The sequence below is a fragment of the Trachurus trachurus genome, assembly GCF_905171665.1.
Source record: "Trachurus trachurus genome assembly, chromosome: 2".
NCBI classification, from domain to species: domain Eukaryota; kingdom Metazoa; phylum Chordata; class Actinopteri; order Carangiformes; family Carangidae; genus Trachurus; species Trachurus trachurus.
Window position 1 is genome coordinate 13,225,479 of NC_139914.1, and position 11,671 is coordinate 13,237,149.

Genomic DNA, 11,671 nt, shown 5'->3' on the forward strand with positions numbered 1-11,671 from the left:
ATACAATTGGGGATTTAAAATATTTATATCAGGACTTTTCTTCTCTGAGCACAGAAATAAACCATGACATGTGTAGAAAAATATGTTTTATTTTAATCCAGATAAATTCAAATACAAGCACTTCAGGAAAGCAAAAAAGACCCTTGAGGAAAGAGAGGGGGGCTGCCTCTACTAGACCTTGATAATATGGAATTAAGTCGAACTTTTCAAAATAAAAGCCATCTTTCTTTTAGAAGATCCAGTCATCCAAAATGCAAAATGAAAAACTGACTGCACAAACCGACTCTGAGTTTATTATTTACAAAAATCTTTTTATTGACTGTGATCAATAAAGCCTCAAACATCAATGATGCAACAACAGTCAGACTGTGTGTGGTTGAAACAAACCAAGACTTAAAAAAAAAAAAAAAAACGATGCAAAGGAAAAGTTCCAATAACTGAGGACAAAACAAATCTTCATTTTGCTTTGTGTGCACTAATGGATATAAAATATGGCACACGGGGAAAAATAAAAACATCCACACCTGTTTCAGTGAGAAAGAAAATCTGAGATCCCCACAATCTTTTCTCTTTTCTCAAGAACTGTTGAAAAGTTGTAGAATCGATCAATTCACGAACTTTCATGAACAAGTGACTCCCTGTTTATTAAAAATTAAAACATTCATCTCTTATTTAGAACTAATTTTAATAGTTTTCCTCTTTATTTCTGTGGCTTACAGTAATCTCAGATCTGACGTCGACTTATTATATCCTTGAAATTCTCAAAAAAACGTAATTTTCTCTCACGTTATTTCTATTTCTGTCCTCAAACAAACGGGAGGGGAAGAAGACAAACTCCTCGAGATTTCCCCCGTCACCATTTCTCACTCTTTTAGGAAACACCTGTCTCGTGTCAGGAGGGGAGGAGAGAGGGAAGAAGGGATGGGAAGGAAGGAGAGAGGTGAAAGCGACATGTTTCTCTGTGGGTCTTTCTCTCTCAGCGCTGTCGGTCCCAGCGCCAGATGGAGGCGTCGTCGCACACGGCGATCAGGATGCTGCTGTCGCGGCTGAAGCTGGTCTGTCGGATGGCCGACGTGCATTTAGGGAGCGTCAGAGTGGTGCATCTTGGGAAAACCAGAGAGAGAGAAGAGAAGAGAAGATACAGAGTCACATCGGAGCAGGAAGGAACGAAACGACCAGCTAATACTGAGGAAAAGGAACTGTTTTAACCCTCTGTTGGGTTGTCCTGGGTCAAGGAAGGAAGGGAGGGAGGATGGAGGGAAAGATGGGAGGAAAGAAGGAAGGGAAAAAGGAAGGAAAGATAGATGGAGGGAGAGAACAGATTGGGTCAACTGGGTCAAAAAGGAAGGAAGAAGTAAGGACGAAGGGAAGGAAGGAAGGAAGGAAGGAGGGGAAAAGGATTGTGGAAAGAAGGAAGGGGAAAAGGAAGGAAAGAAAGATGGAGGGAGGGAACAAATTGGGTCAAGTGGGTCAAAAAGGAAGGAAGAGGTAAGGACGAAGGAAGGAATGAAGGGAACAGATTTTTTCAAGGAAGGAAGAGGGAAAGAAGGAAGGACAAAGGGAAAGATGGGAGGAAAGAGGAAAGGAGGACGAAGGGAAGGAAGGAAAGAAAGAGGGAAGGAAGGAAGGAAAGAAGGAAAGAGGGAAAGAAGGAAGGAAAGATAGATGGAGGGAGGGAACAGATTGGGTCAAGTGGGTCAAAAAGGAAGGAAGAAGTAAGGACGGAAGTAAGGACGGAAGGAAGGAAGGAAGGAAGGAAGGAAGGAAGGAAGGAAGGAAGGGAGGGAACAGATTTGTTCAAGGAAGGAAGGAGAAGAAAGGAAAGAAGGAAAGGAAAAGGGATTGTGGAAAGAAAGAAGGAAGAAATGCAAAATAAACGAGCTTACTTTGCTTTATGAGGATCTTCCACCTCCAGGTCCCACACATACAGCTTCCCCACCTGATTGCCCAGCGCCAGCATCTGCATCAGAGTTTAAATCAATACATAGAGCTGAGTCAGAATCAGACATATTAAGGGGCTGTGTCCACCAGACGCGTTTTCAGCGCTCTGGGCGTCTATTTTACATTCAAACCCTATTGAGTTGGGCGCTCACAGCGCTCAGCGCCCTCGGCGGTAAAACGCCCTCGGCGCTTGCTTCTTTTTGTCGCGGCGCTCAGAGCGCTTCGAGTTGAAATCTGTTCAACTTTTAGAACAGCGCCGCGCTCGTCAATGTCACTTTTCCCCGCACTGACCAATCAGAATCAAGAAGGGGCGGGACATACGTTACCACAGCAACACAACCGGAGACGTGGCTCGGTTTATATCATGACCATCACTTGTGTTGAAGGTAGGCCGACCTCAGGGTCCATGTCAAAAGCTGCCGCTAATGCTGTTGTGTATTTCTGACACTCGTTGTAGTGTTTACATTAAACAAGGCAGGAACACGGAAGTGTCAGAGGACTCATTTTGTAACCTAGCAACAGCGGCATTCTGACGAGGGAGAGAGAGAGCGCTAAGCGCTGGGAAAGCAGCGCTGAGAGCGCTGTCAGAGCTGAAAGCGCGTCTGGTGGACACGGCCCCTAAAGGTTTCACATTGTAAATGAATATAGAAGTTGGACGGATGAGTTGAGTTGACCGACCTTCTGCCAGAAGTCCATGGAGAAGCGCATGTACCAGATGTCACACTGGCTGTACTCGAAGCGTCCCAGGATGGTCACGTTGGACTCGTTTGGTTTGATGTGGTCGATGTCTTCCTCCATCTTCCCGGGCTTCCAGCACACGATGGCGTTTTCACACGACTGCAGAGAGAAAAAGAAAAGAAAAGAAAAACAGATTTTCATGACCATTACAACAAAACGTGAGCTTCCGCTAGCAGAGGATGGTTTCGATCCATCGACCTCTGGGTTATGGGCCCAGCACGCTCCCGCTGCGCCACTCTGCTGGAAACCACCCCAGATGGGACTCGAACCCACAATCCCTGGCTTAGGAGGCCAGTGCCTTATCCATTAGGCCACTGGGGCTGCACATGCACACACTGAGCAAAGCTGAATGCACTGGCTACATTGTCTGCATGCACAATGACAACAAGGGACTGTCAGCACTTTGTTCTTCTAAAGCTAAAGCGGTTGTGTGCTCTAAACTTGATCTTATATGTTTTTATTCACCGTTTTTTTGTAGATTATTTCTTTATTGCTCTGTTGCTGCTTTTTTATTACACACTAAAAACAGTTGGGTTAAAAAATAACCCAATTTTAACCCAACTGCTGGTTCAGAAAAGGACAAACCCCTTTTTTTGGGTTATTTTAACAGGTTGGGTTATTCTTTTTGACCCAACTTTTGGGTTGAATATTCAACTGTTTCACTGAAATTACTTGAACAAGCCAGGAATTGGGTTAAATTCATAGCCTATAACCCTGAAAATGGGTTACACTCTGGAAAAATAACCCAAAAATTTAACTCAACACCAATAACTCAGAAATTGGGTTACAGAAATTACCCAATACATTTTTTTTGTGTGTATGTTTCTAACAACCAACCTTGGACAGAATGAGGTCTCCCAGCCACCGCACACAGTCCACGTAGTTTCTGTGGATGTCTCGTGTTGAGAAATCAGGGAAGTGAATTTTCTGTGAGACGAAAGGCCTGAAAGAAAAACACAACACTTAATAAAAACTATGTCGAATACACACACAAAAAACAACACTTTTTTGCTGCGTTGACTTGTTTTTTTTTACCTGTTGGTCTTTGTGGGGTTGTACTCGTACGACCCGCGAATGGCTTTCTGCATCCTCTCTGAATTGATCCGCCAAAGTTTGAGGGAGTGGTCCATCCCGCACGACATGATCTTCTCACCCAGGAGATCGAAATCCTGCAGAAACACAAAGGGACAGATTTTATAAACACATTTTTATTTTATCTTTTTATCTTTACTGTGACCAGTCGGGTGATTGAAGGACACCTACGGCGCTCAGGACTTCGTCTCGATGGCCTTCCACGCCGCCAAATATGGCCACTAATGTGTCTGTCTGAATGTTCCATAGACGGAGAGCGTGATCTGAGGAAACAGGCACAAAATGGCCGATTAAAAATATGAATTTGATCAAAATTACAGGAAGAAAATCAGGTTATAAAATAGTCAAAGTGAAGCAGCAGCAGCAGCAGCATTAACCCTCCTGTTGTCCTTCAATCTGTTCTGTTTCTCCATCCTTCCTTCCTTTCTCCTCTCCTTCTTTCCACAATCCTTTTTCCCTTCCTTCTTTCTCCTCTCCATCTTTCCACAATCCCTTTTCCTTCCCTCCTTTCTCCTCTCCTTCTTTCCACAATCCTTTTCCCTTCCTCCCTGTCATCCTTACTTCCTCTGATCCAATTGACCTGTTCCCTCCCTCAATCTTCCTTTCTCCATTCCTTCCTTGAATGAATCTGTTCCCTCCATCTTTCTTTCCTTCTTTTATCCCTTCCTTCTTTCCACAATCCTTTTTCCTTTCCTCCCTCCCTTCCCTTCGTCCTTACTTCTTCCTTCCTTTTTGACCCAATCTGTTCCCTTCCTCCATCCTTCCTTCTTTCCTTCCTTCCTTTCTCCTCTCCTTCTTTCCACAATCCTTTTTCCCTTCCTCTTCCTTCTACTTTTGATCCAACTGACCTGATCTGTTCCCTCCCTCAATCTTTCTTTCCTTCCTTTGTCCATTCCTTCTTCCTCCCTTCTTCTTCCTTCCTTGAATGAATCTGTTCCCTCCATTTTTCTTTCCTTCTTTTTTCCCTTCCTTCTTTCCACAATCCTTTTTCCCTCCCTCCCTCCCTTCCTTACTTCTTTCCTTCCCTTCGTCCTTACTTCTTCCTTCCTTTTTGACCCAATTGACCCAATCTGTTCCCTCCCTCCATCTATCTTTCCTTCCTTTTTTCCTCCCTTCTTTCCCTTTGTCCTTCCTCCCTTCCTTCCCTGACCCAGGAGGACAACAGGAAGTCTTTGGCAGATGTTTCAGGCAGATGTGGTGTGAAATTAACCAGATTTCATGAACTGAGCCAAGAGAGAATCCACTTGTCTACATAACAGATGAAACGTTGCTGCCGTTCCCACGGCTCTTATCAGAGAATCAAACCTCCCCGTGTGTTTTTTTTTTTACCACAGATTAAGGAACCACCTGACCATCACATGCTCATAAAATCAAACTGTTACAGCCTCATGTGACCTGACGCACCTCTCTGCTGTGTCACGGTGAACGCAGCAAGGAATCATGGGAGAGAAAACAGGTGTTTATATTGTGTTTATGATGATTTTACCTTTGCTGACAGACAAGAGGAGATTGGGGTCCCTCGGGTGAAACTTGAGCTCGTTGATGGCGTTTCCATGACCTACATAATGCTAGATATAAAGAAAAAAAAGCATATTAGGCAAGGCATCTTTATTTATATAGCGCATTTCATACCAAGGCAACTCAATGTGCTTTACATAAAGACAAAACATTAAAAAAAGAAGAAGCATAAAACAGAATAAAAACAAACAAAACACTAAAAACAGAGTTAAAAGCAAGAGCAAATAAAAGTAAAATAAAAGAAAATAGATAAAATTTTAAGTTCTCAGCTATAAGCACGTGAAAAGAGAAATGTTTTTAACCTGGATGTAAAAGTGCTTAGCTACAGTTGGGGCTGATTTCAGTTCTGCTGGTATTCTGGACCTAAACCATTCAGTGATTTGTAAACCAGTAGCAGAACTTTGAAATCTATTCTGTAGCTGACTGGGAGCCAGTGTAAGGTCTTAAGAACTGGGGTGATATTAATGAGTATTCCTTGGAAGATGCAGCAGCATCCCTGGCTGAATCCTTGAGCGCGAACGCACCTTGATGCACTGCATTGTGATGTGGTTGATGACCCTGATGATGCCGCGCGAGCCGGCCACGGCCAGCAGAGGGTGACTCGTGTTGGTGTCGTAGGTCCAGGCACAGGTGTAGAAGTTCTCCTCAGCCTTTACACGCACGGAGTCAAGGAAATCCATGTTTAAAACTGAGGTTGAGCCATTAAAGGTCCAGTGTGTAATATTTGTCACAGTTTATTGGCAAAATCTGAATATAGTACCAATGAATATATTTGTATGAGTGTATAATCGCTATAAACAGACCTACAAACTCTGGAGTAGTGAAAAAGGTGACAAGTTACAAAACTAAAACCCTCTTCATTCACTTCTACTACCCTGGTTGACATAAAAAAGGTGACTGTAGCCAAAAGGTGACCAGTTTGCAGGTGTGATAAAATAAAATCTATTCTGTTTTCATAGCCTTATAATTCTAAAATGAGGAAAATCAATAAAAAGAGTTGAAAAAAAGAATGATTTAATAGATAAATAATAGAATCGGAATGCTAGATGTCACTGTTTTCCCCTCATTTTACACACTAGACCTTTAACTACAGACATAAATTTAAAAACAATTGATATCATGTCATATAATGTTTTTTTACCAACTGTTTCCTCTCTGTGACACTGGAATCTGATATGTGACAGTACAACAAATGACAACAAGGAAAGAAAGAGCAGGTTTAAAGGTGAAAAGGATACGTCTGCATCGACGTACGACTGCAGGAGTCGGATTTCTCCCTGAGAGTGACATTCATACAAAGTTACCTGGTGGAGGAAAGAAAAGACACAGCGGATTATTATTATAGTCTACTTGCCAGCCCATAGGGCCCCATTGTGAACCCGGAAATGTTGAGTACCCCAACGTTTTATGTTAGAAATAGATAGTATGGGTCCCCAGTATTCAGAAACTGCTGGATGCTAATTTATATATATTGGGCAATTAGCACAATTGACATAATTAGCATAAATTAGCATATTTGGCCTATATGGGCAATATTTCAACAAAATTGACTTGGCTGATCTGGGCAATATTGGAGTGGTTTTAGGGGTTATTGATGATGCTGAATCCATTTCTGACATTTTCAAAATTCAAAATGGCTGTCTAAACCGGAAGTGACCAGATTTTAACCGCCAGTGGGCCGATTTTGATGGATTTCAATCTGGTCACTTCCGGTTTAGACAGCCATTTTGAATTTTGAAAATGTCAGAAATGGATTCAGCATCATCAATAACCCCTAAAACCACTCCAATATTGCCCAGATCAGCCAAGTCAATTTTGTTGAAATATTGCCCATAGGCAAAATATGCTAATTTATGCTAATTATGTCAATTGTGCTAATTGCCCAATATATATAAATTAGCATCCGGCAGTTTCTGAATACTGGGGACCCATACTATGTATTTCTAACATAAAACTTTGGGGTACTCAACATTTCCGGGTACTCATTGTTGGCAAGTAGACTATTATGGGGATAATGCGAACAAGAATGCGGCATCACGACTACAGGAAGACGAATGTACACCACCTCGTCACCACTTACCCTGTTGCTCCCGACTGTGGCGAACACCAGCGGGTCTCCCTCTTTGCTGTGCCAGTTGAACTGAACTCCAAACAACGGCTGACCGTGATCCTCCTGTGGAAATCGACAACTCTCAGACGCCTGATTTGCATTTTAACGGAAGTGTTTGGAGTGAAGTGTGGAGTCGTAGTGAGTGGACGTAGGCTACTACTCACCCTCAGACTGTTGACACATTTAAAAGAGTATCTGCACTTCTTGGACTTCCACTTGCCCTTGCCCCAGCTCTTCCTGCCCGGGGCGTTGGCGGTGTTGGTGGGTGTGTCTGGGCGTTCTGCATTGGTCCCGCTCTCCACACTGACAGCATCATCCTGCAGAACCAAAAACACACCGATGATCAATATGCATCTTTACAGACTGCCTGTCACATGATAAAAACACTGGACTCAATAATTTCAGATTTTTTAAATAACATTGACAATACTTTGCATGACACCAGTGGTCCCTGTGCATATTGTAACTATATTTATCTGCATTTTTTCCACCAAAAAGTTGCATAAAGTCAATTATCACTAACTTTTAAGCCCTCACAAGAGGTTTAGCACTCAATAATTACTCTTAATAGCTAGTTTATAACTGTTCAGAGGAAGGAAACTGATAAAAACTAATGGTTAACATTAGTGTTTTTATTGCTACAAATAATCAGGGCATCCCTCATTTACATATCTCATGTTTACATCCCTATATAAACCATAAATTTAAACGTTTATGATCAATAACCCTGTTATTGTGCACACTTCAGTTAGCCGCTAGTGCTAACGCTAACTTAGTTTACACGTGAAGGGCTGTGATCAGAGCATATTAAACACATAAACACACAAGTATGTAGGTAAAACACAAGGCAGTGAGCACGACTACATCTCTGCGTAGCTTATTGGTAAGATATCGATCTGATCTATAACTGATATCGGCTTCAGATCAGGTGTTTGGATTGAGCCGGTATACATGGACAAAGCTGCTAGCTTAGCCGCTCTAGCTACTTGGAGGTGTTAGCCGGGTGCTAACCGGCTGTTAGCTAACTGTCGACCGTTACTCGACTAAGACACAAAAGAGTTTAACTTCTTACGTTCTCGTCTCCTGATAAGTCGGGGTTACTGTTCTCGTCACTGCTTAGTTTCTGTTTTTTCGCCGGTATTTCTTTTCCCGCTTGAGAAGGGGACTCGGACATGTTCTTATTTTCCCTCATTTTGGCTCAAACTCCGCCTCTTCCGCTCCGCTGCCGCAAGGGCTGCTGGGTAACGTAGTTCGACTCGCTGCCGGGTTGTAGTTCCCTTATATTTATCATAAATTCTCATTAAAAACACCACGTATTTGCTGAATATATGTTTAACTGTTGGTTACCGTAACTTAATCAACATCTTAAATTATATTTACATTTTATTTATTTGTTATTTATGTATTATTTGTTTAATTAATCCATCTTCTACTTTTACACTTCAGATATTGTTTCATCTATATCAGTAATGGTTCAACAATGTTTTCAAGCTGTCAGTTTTAAATATATATGAGTAGGCTTCAGACTTTCAATTTCTTCATACTAATCTTCAACAATTGAAGTTGAAATCACCTATTATCTATTACAATTCAAATTGAAGTCACCTATTTCAGATTTCAAGCCTTCAACTGTTAAACTATAAATATGCAGGATTTCTACATTTTCCTCAAACTTTTTATTAACATGTTTTACTTTTACCCTTCAGATATGCTATAGTTATTTTTAGTTAACTACTTCTATATTATTCTACATTTACTGTGCAGATATTGTTTAATCTATATTAGTAATGGTTCAAAAATGTTTTCAAACTGTTTTAAATGAATCTGAGTACACTTTAACCTTTCAATTTCTTCATACTGATCTTCAACAATTCAAGTAATTTCCAACCATTTCATATTTTTTCATCTCTTTAAGATTTCTTCAGCAGTTTCTTAACTTAATTCAGCATAGTTTCAACAACTTATTCAGGAAATTCAGCTTCCAGCTTTCAGCATTCACCCGTATTTCCTTCAGGAAATGCATTCTCTAGTTAGTAACTACGGTACTGTCATTTACAATGAACACGGCAATAATGTCTGAATTAAATGCCATTTTAAAAGGTATTAATTGCATTAAAAGGACTAAATGTTAAATAAATCAGTCTGTCAGGATGTTTTGTGTGAAAAGCTAATGTGAAAAGCAGTGTTGGGAACGTTACTTTTAAAAAGTAATTAGTTATAGTTACTAATTACTTCTCCCAAAAAGTAACTGAGTTAGTAACTCCACTACTTCACTATAATAGTAACTAGTTACCAGGGAAAGTAACTATTGCGTTACTTTTTCTTTCTTTTTTTTAAGTTTAAATATGTCGAAGAATTTGGATTTTTTTTCTCTCATTTTTAAATTGTATTTTATTGTTTTCATATATTTCACTGATCGCAATTATGGAATGCGAGTGTGTGTTTTATTGAAAGCGAGGCTGGTGTGCCTATGAAAATAGGTTACAGTGCTGTGGCTACAAGCAAATCTCATATTGTCTCTGTACAAAGACAAAAAAGACCTTTTTAAATGTGAAAACAGCGGAGACCTATTCAAGATTTGCGTTTAATAACAGGCGAAACATCGAAATTAATTTATTCATGGCCACATTAAGTGAAATTATTAACTTTACCGATTATCCATCTGATTATCTGTCCTGCTGCGAGCGCACAACAGGGTATCTGCGGATCCTTAAAAAGTCTTAAATTCATGTATCTAAAATTAAGGCCTTAAAAAGTATTAAATTTATTAGAAAATTCTAAGATGGTCTTAAATATATAATACACAGCATCATAAAATATGTATGCACTTAAACTTTTATATGAAATAACAGGGTATGCGCGCGGGGTCTTAAAAAGTCTAAAATGTGAAAATCAAAATTTTAGGTCTTAAAATGTCTTAAATTTGTTGAATTATTGTGTTCAAGTCTTAAATAATTTTAGACAGGTCTTACATTTTCTTATGCCCACCATGGGCGAGCATTTCACTTGCATTTGCCCCTAAAAAAAACAAACATGTGTGAACCGGAAAAATCACAAAAAGAAAGAGCACACGATTGGTCAAAAACTACAAATCCCACAATCCTCTGCCTCAACAATAACAGTAGTTAGTGTAAGTAAGGGAGAGTGGAGCTGTAGGTGAAAAGAGGAAACAACGCCACGTCTGGTCCTGTTCTATGTTGTTCGTTCACACCGTCACCGTTTATTCGTTACGTCCGCGGTGTAAAAGGCCGTGACGCAAAGACGCGATTAGGCGCTGAGACGCGATTAGGCGCGAGACGCGGTATACGCGACTTTTTTTTTTTTGCGACGCTACACCCGATTCTTTTATGGCGACGGGACCTTCGCGTCTTCGTCCTTTTCATCGTGTTTGGCGGGAAGACCCGCAAGGGTCCCGCAAGGGGCTTCCCGCCTAACACGAGGAACGCTTTTTTTTCGCTCGAGTTTATACGCGCGACCAAACGCGAGATACGCGAGAAATGCGATTTATCGCTCGTTTTGACTTTGTGTAAATTCGCGTCTTCACGAGCCCGCCCATTTTCACTACAACAACAACATTTCTGCTCTCACCAACCATGGTTGAGGTCACAACGCTGCTGTAGCTGCTCTGGAAGAGTTCCAGCTGATGAGCTACAGAGACTTTAGAGTCAAGAGGAGCAGTGCGTCGCTGTGTCGGACTGTTTGGATTTAATGAAGAAGCTGCACAGTCAGGTGAGCAGAAGCTCAGGACAAACACTTCGCTCCGGGACATAATGTAGCTACACCTCACATGTTCTTGTCTTTTACCTCAGGGAGATTAAAGTAGTGTCTGTTTCCACTTTCCCTCCGATCTCGGCAGCTTCCCTCTGCTAGTCTGTGTGTGTGAGGCTAAACTGCGTGCGTGTGTGGTTTGTGTACAAACTGAACACTGCCTCTGATTGGCTTAGCATGAAACCTTACTCTGCCTCAACCAATCATCATCACTTATGCGGTTGTCTCGTCCCTCCCTCCTCCCCCCTCCCCTCACCAAAGGAGAGGAGGAAAAAACAACAACAGTTTAGCAGCTTCTGTGTCTGAGATGAGATGAGCCAAGTCGGAGGACAACGGCTTCAAAGTAGTTTGTAACGCGCCTCATTTAATTGTCGGTAACGGTAACGGCGTTGTAACGGTGGAAATAGTAATTAGTTAGATTACTCGTTACTGAAAAAGATAACGCCGTTAGTAACGCCGTTTATTTTAACGCCGTTATTCCCATCACTGGTGAAAAGTTATACG

At 41.3% G+C, this 11,671-nt stretch overlaps 1 protein-coding gene across 1 annotated transcript; it reads right to left on the reverse strand.

The window, feature by feature from the left end:
- Positions 1-904: 904 nt before the first annotated feature.
- eed (embryonic ectoderm development) lies at positions 905-8,591 on the reverse strand (the record flags this gene model as incomplete). The annotated part of the gene is made up of 12 exons (XM_083989159.1): positions 905-1,103; positions 1,887-1,960; positions 2,620-2,778; positions 3,517-3,622; positions 3,715-3,848; positions 3,943-4,034; positions 5,258-5,339; positions 5,814-5,939; positions 6,528-6,593; positions 7,370-7,462; positions 7,564-7,716; positions 8,472-8,591. The coding sequence occupies 12 exons, from the start codon at positions 8,589-8,591 to the stop codon at positions 977-979; spliced, it is 1,332 nt and encodes a 443-aa protein (XP_083845285.1). The 3' UTR covers positions 905-976.
- Positions 8,592-11,671: the final 3,080 nt, after the last annotated feature.